At 31.6% G+C, this 21243-nt stretch overlaps 2 protein-coding genes across 3 annotated transcripts; both read left to right on the plus strand.

Annotated features, from left to right (window-relative positions):
* The first annotated feature begins 5321 nt into the window (after positions 1-5321).
* LOC143048691 (uncharacterized) lies at positions 5322-8519 on the plus strand. Of its 2 annotated transcripts, none has more exons than XM_076222498.1 (4): positions 5322-6275; positions 6458-6547; positions 6743-6815; positions 7121-8519. In XM_076222498.1, exons 1-4 carry the CDS (start codon positions 5952-5954, stop codon positions 7291-7293), a joined length of 660 nt encoding a protein of 219 aa, XP_076078613.1. In that variant the 5' UTR covers positions 5322-5951; the 3' UTR covers positions 7294-8519. The 2 variants fall into 2 exon arrangements, with proteins under 2 accessions (XP_076078613.1, XP_076078614.1); XM_076222499.1 differs by having other exon boundaries at positions 7335-8519.
* Positions 8520-9234: 715 nt separating this feature from the next.
* On the plus strand, positions 9235-13421 carry LOC143048692 (uncharacterized). The gene is made up of 4 exons (XM_076222500.1): positions 9235-10077; positions 10720-10854; positions 11057-11238; positions 11928-13421. The coding sequence occupies exons 1-3, from the start codon at positions 9847-9849 to the stop codon at positions 11225-11227; spliced, it is 537 nt and encodes a 178-aa protein (XP_076078615.1). The 5' UTR covers positions 9235-9846; the 3' UTR covers positions 11228-11238; positions 11928-13421.
* Positions 13422-21243: the final 7822 nt, after the last annotated feature.

Consider the following 21243-nt stretch of genomic DNA (forward strand, 5'->3'; position numbering starts at 1 on the left):
ACCCTAAACTATAACTATTCTCTCAGGATTAATTATCAATTAAGACATTAAAAATTTCAGCACGTAGTTAAATATCCACATGAAAAATAAATATATAAATGTATATTTAGAAAGTTGTCTGAAAAAGAGAACTGATTCCCTTTTCCTTTTTTTTTCTTCAAATTTTTGTTTTTGTTTCATTGATTCATGAATATTTAATTATTATTTAAAAGTAATTTGAGCGAGATATTCTATATTTTAGATTATTTAAATGAGAGTTACATGTAGGTTTATAGTTTTAGGATTGAATCCATTGCTCATTTGCATGATTTTTAACAAATGCCAGCTCATAAACTAAAAGCACATAGAAGCACATGTAAGAACAATTCAACACACATATACTTACACTCATTGTAGTATTCTAAAATGTATAAAAGAAATAATAAATACATCAGAAATGGTAGATATATGTACAAATATGCAAGCATAGTATATGTATTTTACTGGAGACAAAAATAGTGATAACAGTATGTGACGGAGTATATAAAAGTTCTATGCAAGTTAGCAACAACGGAATTGCTTGCGAATATGCCACTGGTCTCTTGAGCTAGTGCGTGTTTCAAGGATCACAGTGACTCCTAAGTGACGAATGCGTGTTTTTAGTTTTTCATCTGACCTAATCTTGTATGCAATTTTTGCAAGTTCATTTCGGGCTTCCTTCATGCATGGAGGCAGATCGTCTACAATACGGATATTTTGTCTAATTTTGACCAAACGATTCGAAGACTCCATATGGGGTTATTTCTCCTTCTGTATTTGAAATATCAAATACATTAATGTATAGCCTGAATGATAAGTGATAGAGACCTAAGGAATATTTATTTGAGGTCCCCTGATCTTTAAAATGAAATGGAGGTGAAGGTCAAAGGTCAAGGTCACATTCTTATTTGGACTTTTCATTGTTCCTTGATCGTCTCTGTCACTTTTAAAGATATATATAAAAGAACTAGTTTTTCATGTTTGCCTTATTGTGATTAAAATATGATACATTTGGTCTGAATCAATTCAATGGCATCTTATAAGAATAATTGGATCTGAAATGATTAAATTAAGTTTAATCGATTATTACTCCAATTTGTTACATGAAAAAGCTATAGGGTCTTTTGCAAACTGGTGGTTGACATGTGACCTTGAAAAATTTCAACGGAAGTGACCCTGAGTAAACCGGAAGTAGCTAATTTTGCATTTATTTCAATGGAAATGTACCTAGAAACTAAATATGTTTGTAAGTATGCATACATTAACCTATCATTTGAGATCGGAAGTAATTTTCACTGAACCGGAAGTACCTAATATCTCCCATATAACAGGCAAAAGAATATAGAAACCACATATTTTTGGAATCAGAGTAAATGAAGCTATTATGTGAGACCGAAAGTGACATTTTTTCAAACCGGAAGTTGACATTAACAATCCCTTATTTCAGGCAAAAATATATACAAACATTTATTTATTGAATCAGTATGAAGAAACATATGCTTTGATGCCAATAGTAACTTTGAGTATACCGAAAGTAGCTTCTTATCAATAGTTTATAAAATTGATACGGGAAGACCTTTAATTGTTCTCTGAACAAATGGTTTTCATTTCTTTTTTTTCTTTTGTTTTCTTCCGACAAACTTTGCTCTTGTGATTATTTTTTTTCCCGCAAGATGTCTTATAGATGTTTAGTATATAATATCGACATTTTATTTGCCTCTGAAACTTACCCTACTCTTTTGTAGGGTTATGCCCCTATAAAAATTAACTGCAGTCGATTGGTTACCAAAACTGAGAAACCGTAAGTCGTAGACACCTAGGACCTTCACCAATCAACATCAATTCATGTGACTTTGAAAAAAATTTCAATGTCAAATTTGTTTGTTGACCTTGACCTTTGACCGAACACCTTGTTATGGGATAATCTCAGCAACCTTATAACTTAGAGAAGTGTTGATAAGAGTAAATTGTTGGTGTCATGGATACGCCACTTTGTTACGTAGACCGAAGAGAATTGACCTTTTTGTAAGGGGCATTAACTCCTGTTTTGGGTTTCAAAAAAGACAAAACCAGCTTTTTCTATGTAATAAAAGGTCCTAGACCCATGGGGTCTCCAGCAATGACTTTTGCGACTTATGACCTTGACAAAGGTCACAAGGTAAAAAGTGAAGGTCATGTCCCCATATAGCATATTATGTGTTTTTGACATTATTTAAAGGATATTTAGGGTGTTTCAAAGCTTTTAAATGTTGACCTTGACATTAATTTTTTTTTATTTGATATCTCAAAAGCGATATTACTTACAGGAATTGTAAAAAGTGAAAAATGTTTCAGACATAAAGGCGCAATTTGTTAAAGAACGATTGAAAATATTTAACTATTTGTAAGGGGCATAACCCCCGTTAACTGTTTATGAAAAGACAAAATAAGCCTTAACTCTTAAACCAAAAGTCAAAGACCTATGGGGTCTTTGGTAATGACATTGTTGACCAACGGCCTTGACAAAGGTCATAAGGTCAAAAGCCAAAGTCATGTCTCCAATAGCAGATTATGTGTGTTTAAGAGCTTTTCAAGGTATTCTACGCCTATTGAAATATATATATTTTACAATACGAAAAGGAAAGACCCGATGAAAATTTGACTTTTTGTTCTCCATACATCGTAAAATAGCTGTTTTTGCTATATGTAGTAAAGTTGTAGATGAATATTATAACTGTGAAACGTTACTGTCCTTATTTGATACTTATGTATCTAGTATTCTTAATTATAGCTGTGAAGTGTGGGGTAATCATAAAGCTGATGATATAGAGAAAGTACATTTATATTTTTTAAAACGAATTCTAAAGGTTAGAAAAACTGCTGTTAATAACATGGTTTACTGTGAATTAGGACGTTATCCAATGTATTATGAAAGACAAAGAAGACTGATTCAGTTTTGGTTCAAATAAAAAATACCGATAACTGTATACTTAAAGCATGTTATGAAGATATGTTGTAGAGCTCATTTAAAAAACCCAATGACAAATCGAATTGGGCATGTTCAGTCAAAGATATGTTATGTAGATATGGTTTTCATGATGTATGGCTTAAACAAAGCGTAAGTAATGTTGATATATTCATACATGAGTTAAACAAAGAATGAAAGATACCTTTATTGCTGAAGTTTATGCTGTTTTAATAATTCATCAAAATGTGTTCTTTATCTATATATATATATATGACACAGATATACTGCAATTTTATTTAGATAGACCTGTTAATCAAATATATAAACCTTTTATATGTAAATATCGTATCTCCGCCCATAGCCTCAATATAGAAACAGGCAGATATTACAAAGTAAATAGAGAAAATAGATTATGTACTATGTGCAATAACAATATTGTAGAAGATGAATACCATGTTATTCTAGAATGTAATAGATATAGTGATGTAAGAAAACTATACATTAAGAAATATTATTGGCAATATCCATCCACTTTTAAACTTATTTAGTTGTTATCAGTTCACAATGTGACAGAACTTAATAATTTAGGGAAATTTTTGTTTAATATTGAAAAAAATCGTAATATGTCGTTGTATTAATTATTTATCATATGAATTTCTTTTCATTCTCCGCCATATATGTATTGTGTATAATTATTGTATTCATATTTCACTGATGCATTCAAAAAAAATTTGAAAAATTATACATTCTATAAGCTGTATTTCTTCTGAATAAAGTGTTATTATTATTATTATATCTCCTCCAGGATATTTCTGTGACACAGGGTTTTTTCTTGCATGAGTTTAATATTCTAACACAGCTGCATTTCTATACAAAAACTACTTTTTCTCATGTTTTGATATTCATGAAATATTTGCCACTGGACGTTAAGCAACCAACAATCAATCAATCATGTTTTGATAACAATAAAACAATCACCACCTCCATGTCTTAACTCAAACGTTCAATATAGTATTTAAATTTATAACATGTGTTTTATAAATGTCAGTCGGATATATCACATACACATACCACACCCCCATCCCCCATCCCCCACACACACTATTCTTACCGTATTCACAATTATCTCCATAATAAGGGGAATAACATGTACATGTATATCCATTCCTTTTCTCTATACAGCTACCTCCGTTGTAACATGGTTGGGACAAACATAAGCACGTATCTGTGAAAATATCAAAACAAAAGATCTGAAAGTAGTCATAGTATCTTCTAACATAAGCCAAATATCAAATAATAAGAAGAAAATATCAGGCCGGGGATAAATACATTAATAGGTAAGGTAAACCAGGATTGCTTATAGAGACATAACAACGTTAAGACAACAAAAGTTTACAAGGCACTACATACAAACCTGAAGGTTGAATAGCATAACCCCAATTTAAACCAATGGGTAAACCAAATAAAAAAATTAAGCATCATGATAATGTCAGTTTCAGACATTTTTGAATTAATCAGATTGGTTTTATTACACCCTTAAACAAGAGATTTGATTCTACGTTGGCCATTATCTTTTATGAATCAAATATTCCTTCGGAGTCCTGGATGGTGAACAAAAGTCCCTTAATCAATGTTTAAATTTGTTTGATAAATTTTTAGAATGTGCTGGAATTGGGTTGACAAAACCGAAGCCGTATGGACTGGGTAAAAAAAGGTTAGTATGGAAAAACTTTTGCCACAGTAAATCTTGTTTGGAACCATTCTGGGAGGTTCAAGCTATAATGTATATGGTGTACACTTGCTAAAGTGGATAAGACTCTATGTAATTCTACAGCCAAGATAAACAGTATCAAGTCATTGCTCAATACTTGGGCTTATAGAGAACTAACATATATTGGAAGGGTTGTAGTTTAGCACTTCCCTTTTTGGTTCAAGTTCTGACTGTCCTTCCTAACCCCCCAGAAGGAGTTCTGAACGAGATTCGGAATATCTTTTTCATTTTTTTATTGAAAGGAAACCTTGGAAAGTCTTGCTGCTTAGTTTTATACAAAAATGGGGGGGGGGGGGATTTACACTTAAGCCAAGAAGGATTGTTTTATTTAGCTAAAAACGTTTTGACATGATATTCTAGTAAATGTTTTCAAGTTAAAACATAAGATTAAAGTTGAAACAATACTGATATTCTGACCCAATTTATATGGCTGAACCCAAAAATCAAAATGGATTGCAAGATGATTTTATAGTTCAAATATATTGAAAATTGTATTTTTTTTATCAATGATCTGGTGTCAGATAATTATACATTATTGCACAGCAATATAATATTTCCCACAGAAAGTAACCAAAAGAGTAGTATATATTGTGTGGCAGCAGCAAATATTTTTGCCACGTTGACAAAAATTTGTTCCCGCTAGCAAAATTGTATAATATATTTGTTGAATAATATCAAAATATTGGATTTTAAAATTTGTAGAAATATAAAAGACTGTTTTGATTTTTTCACACGTTGCATTTTGCAGACGTCAAGAAAATTACATAATATAACTGTTGTATAATATTAAATGAAAATTTTGTTTTTTCACTTATAAAAGAATGTTTTGATTTATTTTCCATCGCATTTAACATATAGACAATTTAAATTGTTAATATTTTGGATAAAGAAGTTAAAAGTAAAACTGAAAAAATAGAAGATTAAATGACTTCGCGTTGAGAGAAGAAATTTTATAAAACTTTTAAGTTTCATTTGTAACAAAAAATGAATAAGAATTGAAAATATATTAATTAACCCTAACCCTAGCGTATATTGTAAAAACTATTATTATTATTTATTAAAACAATCCATACTCAAACATTAATTAAACCTTATCCATCTACCACTCTTATCCCAACCATATATCACGGAATTAATTACCCCTAATTTATTCCCTAATTAGACTATTGTTTTTATTTCTCATCCGGGTATTTAATTCCTCAAAATATTTGCATAATGTCACCCATCAACACCATGTTTATATTCATCATCATTTGTTTCACAATGTCAGCTGTTTCATGCTCGCATGAATTGAGAGATGTATGCACAGTGGAGGGGGATACTCTCCATTGCAGATGGACTGGAGCAGGGCTCTACAACACCAGAATCCGACTAGATGTAAAGAAAGTCGTATTCGAAAGATTTTTTGTTGCCGGACAATTGGACCTTGCAAATAATAGAGACCTGCATTCAATTGAGATCAAACAAGGAAATTCTAAATGCAGCAATGTTTTAGCAGCACCAGAAACAATAACAATTGTTAATGGTATACATTGTGATGTAAGTATATAGGAAATTAGAAAAGAATAACAGAATAATAAGAGCTTTAAAGTAATCACGTAGTATTGTCTCTATATGTAAAGTGACTAGAAACAACCTAAACTATGAGCAGATCTTATATATTATTTATTAATTTTATTGTGTAAAACATTTCTTACATTATGTATATTTTTTTTTTACAGAATGGAGTCATAGCTTCTACAACAACAACAGCAGCAACAAGAGTAACACCAGGATCCACATTGTCAATCGGCACCACTGATAAACAACTGGTAAGCATTTATCTGATATTTTTTTAATTAAAACGTCCGTTTTGTTTTCTATTTTTATTAGGAAATACATGTACATGAACGAGTCAATTTGTATTCTCTATAGTATAGTGCTTAAAAACAAATTAAAATGTGAAGGATAAGATTTTTTAATATCAACATTTTCATGAAATACATGATTTTATTTCTTTATTTCAGAAGTCAACACCACATGCACAGGAGGAAGACAAGGGTCTAGATAATATTAAGATCATTCTTATAATGATTTTTGGTAAGTATCTAAATTTAATTTATTTATTTGATTGACAAACAATATAAAAATAAAATAAATAAATAAAATAAAAATATATACATGTTCTAATAAAAACACTTATTTATAAATAAGAAAAAGATGCGGTATGAGTGCCAATGTATTATAGATCAAAGTATGACCTTCAACACAGAGCAAAAGCTCACACCAAACAGTAAGCTATAAAGACAATTCAAACAGAAAAACCAATGGTCTAATCTATTTATATATATCAATATATTTTATAATTTTTAAAGTAAGTGACATATTCAAATTTATCTTTACAGCATCTCTAGCATGTGTTATGCTCTTGTCGCTGATGTTATTTTGCATCTGCAAAAAGAAGAGAACTGCAAAAACCAATTTCCGCCAACACCAATTCTCCTTCAATGTCGATGCAGATTCACTATCCGAAATAGAAATTGCAGATTTTGTTAATACACCAAAAAAAACTGTTTAAGTTAATATCTATCTCTGTATTTACTACTTTTTAATTTGTAGAATATATCCTCATCGCAATTTATGAAAGGCTTCAAGAAATTATAAATTATTTTTTTCCACCACGTGAAAATAACAGACGAGTAGCCCCAGCACAACAACAACCACCAAGAATATTGAGAAGATCAAACAGGATATCTATTCGGCCACAGAGACTAACCTATGATTAATTTTCTAAACTTTTAAATTTTATGAAATTTTTTAAATTTTTTTTCTAAATTTTATATTTTTTTTATTTTTTTTTTCTAAATTTTATAATCTTTTTTCTAAATTTTATAAACTTATTTATACACTGTTATCTAAATTTTAATAATCACTGATGAGGATGTATTCTACAAATCTACTTATATTATGAAAAATTATATCACCAAAACTTTTCAATTTTCTTTCATTTGATTTATTTGGATTAGTTACACTTTATTTTAATTAAAGAAAAGATTTTGATTATACTCGCATTTCTCTACTCTCATTTTATTATATTGTAAATAGTAGTATACATGTAGTTTGTTTTTATAAATTCACCTTAGTTTATATGTTTCATGCTCATTCAAACCATAAATTTCATTATAAATCTATTCTTTTCATTAAATAATCTACTTTCTCTGGTATTAAAGTTCATTATTAATCTATTCCTTTCATTAAATTATTCTTTTTAGTTTTCCATTTACATATGTTTAGTTTTGTAATAGAAATAAATTAAATTAAAAAACAAATATGATTGGTATTATTGTATATATGTAAATAATATATATATGTATATAATGTTTGGAGAACTTTTTGTTTTTATGTTTACTTTATCATCATTTTCATCTTTGGAATTTTTTCATATGAGAATTTACAGCATCCAAATTTAATTACAACATATTATCGCATATTTTATCATATTGTGTTTGCTTAAACTTTTTTTCTTTTGTTTTTATTACTTTTTATAGTGCTATATGATTAAGTTAAACCTAGAGATAAATATATAAAAATTCTTGATTTGTAACCGCTGTCATGGTGCTTTCTATAACATGTTTTATGTGAAAAAAATGGTGCATTACAAATGATGTAAGTTTTTTATAACCAAATTTCATTTGATAGTTCTCTTGTTTATATTATTTACAATTGTTATATAAATAGTGCAGAAAACTTGATTTGTTTTGAAACTTACTATGTTGTTTCATGGAATAAAGTATTTGTATTTGATATGTGTTAATAAATTAGACTTTTCTTAAACTTTTCCCACTGCATTGCTACCCCAATCAATGTGGATGATTACCAGTTGACACCATTTGTATATCATCTAGAAATTTGCAAACAAAAACTTTGCTTAATTAATTTTTATCTACTTTAAATTTATTAATTATAAAAGAAATATGGTTTAATTGCTGATGAGACAACTCTTCAAAGAGGTCAAACCACAAGCTTCAATCTCAAATCTTGTCAAGAAAATGAAATATTTACACAGGAAAAAAGAAGCTAGCTGAAAAAAAAGTGAACAAAACAAGATTCACCATTTACAATGATCCAAAGAAAAGAAAAGAGCATATCTAGAAATTTGCAAAACAAAAACTTTGCTTAAAACATTTTTATCAACTATTAATTATAAAAGATGGTAATCCACAAGCTTCAATCTCAAATCTTATCAAATGAAATATTTACACATGGGAAAAATTAGCTAGCTGCAAAAAAGTCATGAGCAAAACAATTAACTACGATCCAAAGAAAAGAAAAGAAAAAAGTAGCATGTAGGGGGAAAAATAGAGAGAGAGAGAAAAAGGAGATATGATCCACCATTGAAAATATGATCCAAAGAAAAGATGATCCAAAGAAAAGAAAAAAGTCGCTTATGTTCTAACGAAGGAAAAAATAGAGAGAGAGAAAAAGGAGATAGGATTCACCATTGAAACTATGATCCAAAGAAAAGAAAAAAGGTGTTTTAACGATGAAAAAAATTAGAGCGAGAGAGAGAGAGAAAAAAAAAAGGAGATAGTAATGAGATGTAAAAATAATCGTCAAAATCCAACTCGATTTACCATTGAAAATATGATCCAAAGAAAAGAAAAGAAAATAGGTTTTGTTTTAATGAAGGAAAAATTATATATAGAGAGAAAAAATAGTAATGAGATGTAAAAAATAACCATCAAAATCCGGTTCGAACAAATCTATAATATATAATTGATCTTAAATAAAAACAATCAAAATTTATTGAGTAATGATCACTTTTCAAATTTGAAAGGTGATAAACACTTTATATTTAAACTGATGAACTAAGATTTAATGTAAACAGAAGGTGTATTATCCAAATACTGCCGCAATATTGGAGATCAATCTGACATGAAAAATCGCGATCGGGACAGATCTACACTGAAATTACATATGAATTAATAAAATGGTGTAACATGGATAATGGAAGGTTGGCGAGCCTTTAGGAGTAAATAAGTGTTGGAAACTATTATTCATAATTTAATGAAACGGAAGCTTTATTCCTTTATTAACGCGGTACACTCAATTCTATCATAAAGCGATAAAAATGATGAACCAGGTTGAGTACATGAGGGGATTTGGTGGAGAAGTAGAGCGGGCTGAGTTGAATTTTGGAAGAAAGAAGAACATTGCGGTTACACCGTACAAGGGATATGTTTATATCCACATAGGCAGTTTAACAAGTAGCAGAAGCATAACTCTTGGGACTGATGAGTTTAAAGAGCTATGCAATCTGAAGCCAGTTCTTTTAAAAGCTGAGGCAGAAATAAAAAAACAGGTTAGTGATTTCTAATATTTAGCAGTAAATATTTACATGAACATATAGCTAAATTATTATCGTTCAGCAGCAAATAGTTGAGCGTGATATATATTTTATTCTCTAAGAAATAGGAGCGATCTACAAAATTATTTTAAAGTAAGATATTGCAAGTGTTTAATAAAAGCACCAGCTGCAGATGTTTCACCTTATATGTTTTTTCGTAAATTTCACTACTGCTAGTAAGTACACATAATTTTCAAAGTTATTGAAAGCGAGTAAAAACTATATGATAAACGTTCTAATTATCCTTCAACAGCAAATAATTGAACATAAATATATACTTTATAGGTTTAATATACAACAAACGTTTTAGTTAAAAGTAAGTTATTGATAGAGAGTATTTACAAGCGGCTTGCGTTCAGCTGCAGATATTTCACTTGTTTCTGGGTTGATTTCACCACTGTTAGTATTAATTTTCAAAGTTATTGATAGCAAGTAAAAAATGTTTTGATAAACGTTCAGTTGCAGATATTTCAACATTTTTGTTTCTAGGTAAATTTCTCAACCGCTAATAAATACGAATTTCTTTCCCACAGCAAACGTTGATTTATATGATTTCTTACACGTTCAATTGTTTTTATTATATATTAATTTTTTTAGCTGCAAAAACCTAGCAGGAAAAAGAAGGTTATAGTTGTTGAAGAGGAAGAAGAAGAAGAAGAAGAAGAAGAAGAAGAAGAAGAAGAAGAAGAAGTAGAAGAAGAAGAAGTAAAAAAAGTTACTTTGAAAAGAAAGGTAAAACAACTTTTGTTTTTTTTTTTCTATGTAAATCAAAATAAGTAGTTATAATTTTCAAGTTTATGAATTTAAAGTAATTATCCAATTAAATGTACCATAAAAAGAAAAAAAAAAAAAAAAAAAAAAAAAAAAATTGAAAACATTGAAATAACTTTAAAATTTTAAGATGATTTTCTATATTATGATATTCTTATTTTAGAGAAAGGTGATTGCTATCAGCGATAGCGATGAGGAGGCGGGAGTGTCAGAGTCGGACGTCAGAAAGGTGATTGTTGCAGCAGAATCTGGCCCGTTCAAGGGGCTAAAGAAGAAAAAGAAAACAGCTGGAGCTGGATTCATACTTTCTGAAGCAGTTGAAGATGGCGAGTGAAGATAACACCAGTAAGTGATCAAATTTTTATTCTGTTTCTAATATGTTCTTATATACAATAGTTAGGATAGAAATCATTTATAACTTAGCAACATTTTTCCAATCAAAGATTGATTTATCAATATGTGAAATACTCGCTTTAAGATAAAACCATTGCCTTTGATTTAAAGCGATCTCATTTCTAAGAGGATCATTTCTCAATAATACAAACAGTTCACTATTCAATATACATGTATTTACAAAAATATCTTCAGATAAAGCAAAAGTGTCCATTTTATTACAAAATAAATCGTTTCCGCTACTGTTTCGTTTAACATCATCAGATATGAATGGAGGATCATTTTCACTGTTTAATGGCCCATTTATTAATATAACTGCTAGAGTTATCGAACAGAATAACAATCCGACAATTTTCATCTTTGCACCAAGCCAGTGCAGTTGTGGAAACTGGTCACTGATTTCAGCTGTATCCATATTGATAAAATTGTAATCATGCTCATCTGTCATTTTAAGTGAATATTCTTCCACATTTGCACTACTCAATTCATCCTTTTCATTTATTTTAGAAATCTCCATTATGAAATCCAATTTCTTAATACAGGTGTCGCACTTTGTTCATTTGTTTTCATGCATGTATCTGTAGATTTATGATGTGAAAACTATTTTACTAGAGTTTATGTATCTTATTTATTTCTTTTAGCCAATCAGAACAGAAAAAGGACAATGGGAGAAGAAGTAGAAAAAAAGACACTGAGTGAAAAACGAAAGCGGTCAGCTCCACCTTCATTAAGAACTTTATCTGTTGCATGTATTTATAATAAATTAACAACAAAATGTGATATTCAAATGAGAGATTTTTTTTGTAAAATTCCCTCACCAATTTTAATTATTTTTATGGATTATGCAGACTTTCAATTTGTTTTAAATCCAGGATTTGCCGAATTAGATGTGTTTAATGCTGCCGAGGAAATTTTTGATCAAAGATATCAATTAAATAAAATGATAAGGGAATGCAGCCATTTCACATCTGAAGAGATATTCATTCATTTAAAGAACGTCCCAGGGTCTGTTTTAAATTCACTCGGACTTTCGTTCAATAGGGAGAACTTTTCCGATATTTTAAGGAAAATATTAAACATGCGATTTTCACGTGTTTAATTTACCAAAGAATATGTCTCATATATTTTAATCTAAAATTTAAGAAATTTATTTGTAATATTTTCATCGTGTTTGAAGGTCTTTTTCCCCATTGCACAATGTATTTCACTGGTGCGTTTGAAGGTGTAATTCCCCATTTTCATAATTGTGTTTAATTTACCAAAGAATATGTCTCTTATATTTTAATCTAAAATTTATTTGTAATATTTTCATCGTGTTTGAAGGTGTTATTCCCCATTGTCCAATGTATTTCACTGGTGTGTTTGAAGGTGTTATTCCCCATTTGAAGGTGTTATTCCCTAAGGAAAATATTAAACATGCGATTTTCACGTGTTTAATTTACCAAAGAATATGTCTCATATATTTTAATCTAAAATTTAAGAAATTTATTTGTAATATTTTCATCGTGTTTGAAGGTCTTTTTCCCCATTGCACAATGTATTTCACTGGTGCGTTTGAAGGTGTAATTCCCCATTTTCATAATTGTGTTTAATTTACCAAAGAATATGTCTCTTATATTTTAATCTAAAATTTATTTGTAATATTTTCATCGTGTTTGAAGGTGTTATTCCCCATTGTCCAATGTATTTCACTGGTGTGTTTGAAGGTGTTATTCCCCATTTGAAGGTGTTATTCCCCATTGACATAATGTTTGAAGGTGTTATTCCCCATTGTTCTAATGTTTGAAGGTGCTATTCCCCATTGTTCTAATGTTCGAAGGTGTTATTTCACATTGTCCTATGTTTGAAGGTGTTATTCCCCATTGTCCTATTGCCTTAATGTTTGAAGGTGTTATTCCCCATTGTCCTATTGTCATTATGTTTGAAGTTTGTTTGAAGGTCCATTTGGGTTTTAAAGTTATGTATTTTCATTGGGGTTTTTAAGTTAAAGTCGCCATTTTACCATGCTACTCCCCATTGCCCTATGTATTTCACTTCCCCAGGTTGATAGCAAACGGATAAAACTTAAATATGTTGATATATTTTATTATAAAATCATATATTTATTTACATGAAATAAAATATTATATAATTATTGTACAGTGTGTTTTCTTTTTCTTGAATTTATTACGGATATGGATTTTTTTTTCAATTTACAATTGTATTAATGTTTTTCTTTTAATTTTCTATGAAAATATGCTAGCGAATGCACATTATCATCCAGCAAGTGTCTCTTGTCATCATATGGTGATAGTCCACTTTTCACAACCTTCACCATGTGAATCTGATGGTTGAAACTTCTCAAAGTGTACATATGCGAGAGTAGTGGAGAACAATTGAACAAGGTGTTTTTATATTGTTCGAATCTAACATTTCGGGTTTTAATACCCTTTGCTACTACAGTTTCCTTGTCGTCTGCGGTGATAAAACTATACATTTTTGCTCTTAGTCCGATATATTCCACCATTTGAATGGACTTGCATTCATCTTTGAATAAACCAATAATCGATTTCCTGTCTTTGGTGTAAAGAGGGTGATCAGCTGGATAATTTGAAAAGTCATATAGCTCACTGTTTAACGACATGTCTCTATATATGTCATCAGTTCTCACATGCATAATGAAACTGTCAGTATCTGTGTAACATAATGTTACATTCTCCTTGTATAGTTTTTTCATGTGGTTGTAGTAGTAATCAACCATGTGCGCCTTTGACAGATCGAGAATCATTTGTCCTAGGTAAATTGGTTTGTTGAAGAAAATTTTTGTTTTGGTTTGTAGCACGCCGCACAAGTGGTCGTTGAATATCTTAAAGCTTTTAAATGATGATTTTGCAGTAAGTTTTTGAAACTTATCCCACCTATGACAGAGAGAGAAGTTGATATGTTTCCGCAACGATTCCATTGATTTACCGAAAATAGCATTGTTGCCATTTTTAAAAAGTTTTTGCTCGAAATTGCTAGTAGCCTTTTTCCTCATTTCGGTATTGAAGTCAATATACTGTTTCAACCATGGACGCTGTTCAAATGAAACTATATTGTGAATCTTCTTCAAAACCAAACCTAGTTTGAGGTATAACTTTAGATTCACATAGTGCAAGATGTAATGCTTTTTATCTTTCAAAGTAGCTAGCAATTTGGTGCTCGGTTGGTATTCTTTCCCATCATCATTTGCTTGCTCATACAGATGACGTGAATGAGGTGAAAGCATTTCATTTGTTATCACTCCTTTTTCAACTGCAAGAGGAAAATCATTGTGAAGATCGTGTAAGTTATCTGGGTAATCCAAATCGCATTCAATGACATATCCGATGTCAGCGTTATTGGATACATTTAAGACATTGAAATCGTTTATTTCCTCTTCTGACAACCACTGGAATTTCCCCACAGCTAATGGCATGCTCATGCTTAAACCGTATAAATTGTTCGCATCTACATACATCAAGTATGAAGTTGGTAAAGCTGGATCATAATTGCTCAAGTAGGGATTGTTTGCTTTTGCATGTCTGCAGCTCACCATTGTTAAACCTCCTCGTATACTCTGCTCAAAGAAGAGCCACATTGTAGGATCTGTCAATAGCTCAAGTCTCACACCAGTCATTTTCAATGCAGATTGCCAGGAAAGCCCTGGAAGAGTGTAATAATTTGCAGGGTCGAGGGAATAGTTCGTTATCCACTTCTTCCTGAAAGTTTCAAATACATCAGCTAATAATAGAACGTCAGTTTTTAGATAAAGATCGTGATATTCGCCTATATTCTTAATATTCATTTGATTCCATACCCGTTGCGCATGTTCATACTCGGTTTGACTAATTGTTTTCTCTGATAAATTGCTGTAGAATTTGTCTATAGAGGGTAATTCAGTTTCATTGAACCTTGCTGCATTGTCAATGTATTCGTAAGGATATGTTCCTTTTTTCAACAAAAGAGCAATCCGCTTATCATCATCAAATTCTTTTGTAAAATGTTTAAATGTTTCTTTCGGATTCTCCTTAGACATTGACGATACCAATTCCTCTAGTGAACAATTCAAAAACTGGTATGAATCGATAAAGCGCAGATTGGATAGGTTGAAACTGATGTACTTTTCTGCATTCGTGGCTATGCAGCCAATTTCTTCACTCTTGAAAATACCTATCGAGGAACAGATTAAATGTGCATCAAACTGTTTCAGGTTATGAAATATAACTGGCACGAATGTGTGTTCTTTAAAATTAAGATTGCAATCTCTGCATGAAGCGCCACGAAATTTACCTGAAACATGTGCATGGTCTCGAACGCGGATAGTGGAATCTGTAAATTCTTCCATGCAAATGTGGCAATGTGCACTTGATTGAAAATCTTCCTCATCTTCAACAGTCATGCACAAGGGTTCAGGATTGTTCAAAATAGCCTTTATACGTTTATTTTCGTCAAGAAGACTATGAAGGAAGTGTTCACTAACATTTTCACCTCTATATATTTTAGGTGGTTGAGTGTATCTGTCATCGATGCAAACAACTTGATAACCGTACCCGCATGGTATCAACTTTGTTAATTTCGTTGTGCTGGTTCGATTATCTTCTGGCTCTTCAGTAACCATAGGTTCGCAAAATGTTTCCATGTCAGCATAAATAACAAATGATGTTTGTAACTGTTTGGCGTGATCTTGAAATGTTAGTATATCGTCTACCCCCTTGGTGGGATATGTCACATGTTGAGCTTCAAATTTTGAGCAGTATTTTATATGTTTCTCTAAAGTATGTTCACTGGTGAAACCTGATAAACAGAATCTGCAATACTTATGACTGCGTCCCAAGCATTTTGTTCGATATAAAAGTCTATTGAGATCTGTAATTAAACACCAGTGACTTTTATTCCCACTTTTCAAATACAATAAGTCAACTTCATGATGAGCTTCTCTTAGACCTGTTACATGGAGGGGGAAAAATTCACCCTCTTCAAATCCTAACACCATTACTGAAATGTTATTCTGCCTTTCAAATTTACTCACAAATGATGGTGCAACGGGCAATTGTATACCTTCCATGTTCAATTCATGTTCATATGGGATGTAGTGATGCACTTTAGAAGGGTCACCTGAACACGTAGGATGTATGGATGCTATAATAGCATATACAAAACATTTTTCATCTAAGTTTCTTATGTTGAGTAACGCTCTGGTTGCAGCAAGAGTTCTTGGTAGGGGTATATACGATCCACCGCCTAAAGGTTTATATTTAGCTGTATTAATCTCAATGTGTTTAATATGATCTAATGACCAACCGCTCCCATTTCGTATATACTCATCAAAACTTTTGAATATTTTTTGATATGTCACATTAATATCATGTTCATCATCTATATTTGCTCTATCAACTAGATTCGATGTCTTCGAGATAAAATGTGCATTATTCTTTAAATCATTACCACCTTCACCTCCATTCGGCTTGATCATTTGCACAAGACAATTCATATACCACTTAATATGACCGAGTTCATCACACATCTCTTGTAAATGAGTTTTTACCTCATGCTTAATTCCAGATAAAAATGCTAGAAGATCATACTTTTCCCCATTATCCTCATTCGGATAAATGAAACGAGCTCGTGCTATTCCCAAGAGAGCAGACTTATCCACACTTTTATGTTTGATTGTAGTATGTGAATTTGAATCAGTGTTTCCTGAACCAGTCTGATAAGTTGTATGATCGATGTTGCTATGTTTAAACAAATTTTCCGCTGAATCAAAATGTCTATCACATTGTCGACATGGAAATGTACAACTGTTTCTCTGGTGTCTCTTCAGTTTGGAAGGGTGATCAAACAGAAGTTTACAATAATAACATGAATAGACCTTAACCGTAAGATTTGATCTGTTGTCATTATCAACACTCAATCGATCATTTAACTCTCGCAACTGCTGTTGATATTGAGGGTTACTGTCAGGATAAAGACGCAATAAATCCTCGCAGAAATGATCATCAGCCATGACAATTGTGATATCAATAGCACTTTCAACGTTTTATATATACTACGCGATCGTGGACTAGAACTAATAGGCGAACATATGTTATCTAAATATTTATTTTATTAATTAAATTTAAAGGTACACAGTGTAAATATACAAATAGACAATATATTATATACATATATAAATATAGACAAATTTAAAGAAAAATACAAGTGATTGATTGAAGTCTCCAATAGTTTTAAATAATCCACTTCTTCATTACAAATGAAATGATAACCATTTACTCTTTAATCTTTTGCGATTTTGCGATTTTTCCACATTTCTTAAGAATTTTTCAGGAGACATCTTGATAGCTTTACCCTCTGCTGCACCATCATATTCATCAACATCCATCCTATTTTCCTCTTGATTGTCTGATTTTGATCGATCTACAGTTTCTTTTAAATTTTTCAATTCTGTTTTTTGCAAAACCTGACCACTACCATGTTGTTTGGTTACATCTTCTTCTAGGTTTATTTCTGTTTTTATACTGTCACTATCTTTACCATCATATTCCTTTTCTTTTTCTTTCACATTAACAATTTCACATTGGTTGGACATATTCATCAATCTTTCATATTTCTCCTTGGGTAATAGTATTAACTCCCGAGTCATAGTATTTGAAAAAAGATGATATCAATGTTGGAATAATAACAATTATCTTCAGTAAACGTTTTCTCCTCAACTGAGGTGTTATATTATTAACTACCACAGCACGAATGAACTTTGCAAAAGTTGAAAGATTCCTTTTAACCCTCTCAGACAATGGTATGACGCTTTTTAGACAGTTGAATACTATTTCTACTAATAGTTGTAATTGTCTGTGGTCCGTGCTTTTTATGATTTGAGCAGATTGTTCAGGTGTAGTGTTCGCCAATAATTTAAGGAAGCTTCTACTTGATTCTTTTAAAATCATTTTGGTTGATAAACAATCGTGTCCTCCCCCGGAAAAGGATTTGCGCGCAACTGATATTCAGGGTTTGAACCTGGTGCTATATCCACTATCAAGCAATTGTATGGTCTGCTAATTGCACGTTGGTAAACGTCCATGAAAAAGCGAACTTGACCTGGAAACATTTGTCGAGCTAAAGATTGTATTTGCAGTGAATCTCTACCATTTTTGAAAAGAAAAAAGACGTGAGAATTCAAACTGATTGATCGCATAACCTTCCCCTTCTGATATAAATTTTGTAGTATAAAAATAATTGATGTTAAGGTGTGATGACTTAAAACGCAATAAATCTTCTGCATCAGTTTACAGTCCACTACTTCATCCATTTTATCATCAATGATCCATAATGTGTGTATATCCTTATCAACAAGAAAATCACTTTCATCAGGCAGTTCCAGTTGAAATGAAATGTTGGAGACAGTTTTTTTCAATTCATCGAAGACATCTTGCCATATGCTGTAACAGTAGTATATCTTCTGAGGTGGTATTGTAAACATTTCCTGAGCGTTCTCTAATAATCTTTTAATGTATGTAGTTTTTCCTGAACCCGTTGGACCGACACATATTGAAGTCATGGGTGTTTGAAATTTCACCAAACTCATGATGATCACCTCTTGCTCGAATGATGATTGTTACCATGTGTCTCATCATTTTAAACACTTTTTCATATGCAGTGTGAATAGGTTTTACCAATCACATTGAAAACAAAGATGTCGTTTGCTTGATGATTATCACTGAAAAAATCGTGAATGTTAGTTAGATCATACTCTCTACATAAGAGTGATAAGATGAAAATGCAATATTGACCGCATACTGATGAATTCTCACTCTGTAATCGTTTTTGATTTATTTCCAGAGATATCGCATTGTGTTCAAAGAATTTTAAGAAGTGACGTGAATAATAATCGGGAGAGTGTGCGAAGCTGTCGAAAAATATCCCTCTTCGTTCCTCATTTATGAAAAAGGCGATCCAGTGTGCACCATTCTCAAAATGATTTTCAGTGTTACAAATAAATCCCATGGGTCGATTTCTCACTATCTTAGGTATCTGATCTGCTGCAAATATACCAACAATTTTATCCTTCATTAGTTCATCACAATTAATCATACACTCCAATTGCATAGTGTTCATTCTTGAATTATGATGTCTCGAGTTTGAGTTATTTCAAAATATCCACTAAATTCACTATAAATGATTATAGTTGTTGGTTCAGTGAGGGGAGAATCAAATGTGCATTCCAAATTGACACGTTCATTCCTTTTCAATGTTAAATAATCTAAACCTTCAAAAATTGGTTCCAGTTGAAAGGCATACAAGGCATATCCTTCAGAAAAACTGTCTCTGTTTAATCCATTACCACAGTCTTGCAGAGTTTTCCCAGCAACCTCAAATAGATTGCGAAATGCAACAATGGATGATTCTCCACTTGACGAGTCAAATTTTACTCTGACAGGATTCCCGGAAACTGGCACTCCCTCAACTTTAAGATTTATTTCACTTAGGTGGCAATGTTTGAATGTCCACGGACATAGTGAGTAGTCACCTGCTATGTTTTGACTCCCCGTAAAGGCTATCAATACCTTATTGGGTCTATTATTCTGGAATATGTTGTTGAAGTTAAAACTTATTTGACCAGCTGGAAGTGAAATTGTGCGAACATCATTTTGCACAATGGGATATTTAGCGTTTACTGTCCTGAGTATAGAATCGTGGCCATATACAATGCCGGGGTGAACGTGGATCTTTGCTATTGATAGATACATATCTTCAATCTCAAGGTAATAATCAGCATCTTCATCAACCGACATTAGATAAAATTCTGGTCTCGATCTGTAGAATTTCACAGTAACTCCTACTTGATTTAATATGTAACGATTCATTGAAAACAGGGGATGGAAAATGTTTCCTTCAAGATCAACAGTTTTACCATTTTTTATGTATGCTGTTCTTCTGTAGAGCCCAAGATTTGATCCTGTGTTACAATCTGCATCATCCAATGTTCCTTGATGATCGTCTATCCATAATTGACTTGAGAGCTGCGATTCTTTAGCTTCTTTCCCATATTTCAATAAAGTTTGCATATAAGCTTTGTAAGGGTAAAATCCTGTTGAAGATGTGACAATTTTATTTTGAATTAAAACATCTATTTGATTAAATAATGCATGCAAAACATAGTTCACAGGCCCGCAATTAACGTCACTGCTATCTGCTATGGTTCCATCTCCTCTTTTAAGTCTTAGACGTACATGCATTGTTGATTTACTTAAGTCTAGATACTCTGTTCCACCAGATATGTGAAACTCTATTGGCGATGTCTTTGTAAAAGTTGCAGCTGGTCGAATATGTTCATATGTGATTCTTGTGACTGCAGTTTGATGACCTGGTAGATTGAATAAAGACAACTGACTTGGTTGCAGCTCATGAAATGTTTCAGGATTTATTTTAGCCATTTTGAATTTTACTGGAAAATATCCTTTTCAATTAGCTGATTCTTTAATCTTTTTTTCACACTCTGTACACTTCCTTTCTTACTGTTTGTTTTATTTTTCCTTCCTCCTTTCTTTGTCTTTTTCGTTTTCTTCTGCTCCCCTCTATGGCTTTTTCTATTACTGTTTTGTAACTTCCCACGTTTGCGTTTTATCTTTTTCACAGCTCGACTAATTTCCGACTTAGCATTTTCCACCTGCTGCTGTGCATGTGTTACAAGTTTAATGGGTGATTGCGCATGTGGTTTACTTTGTGGTAATGTGATTGGTTCCATGAAGCTAGCTGCTGAATTAGTGAGGGAACCACCACTCTGGATAGTTCTTCTGTATGAATTATTAAGATATGAATTGTGATGTTTGTCATTCGCTAGATTTTCATAGTACATTATCCATGTCCTAGGGTCTAGCACATATTGAGAATTGTTCAATTCCATGATTATCATGCAAAGTATGGATACGACCTGAAGTGCAGTGTAATCGACACTGGATT

This window comes from Mytilus galloprovincialis, chromosome 10 (genome assembly GCF_965363235.1).
Source record: "Mytilus galloprovincialis chromosome 10, xbMytGall1.hap1.1, whole genome shotgun sequence".
NCBI lineage: Eukaryota > Metazoa > Mollusca > Bivalvia > Mytilida > Mytilidae > Mytilus > Mytilus galloprovincialis.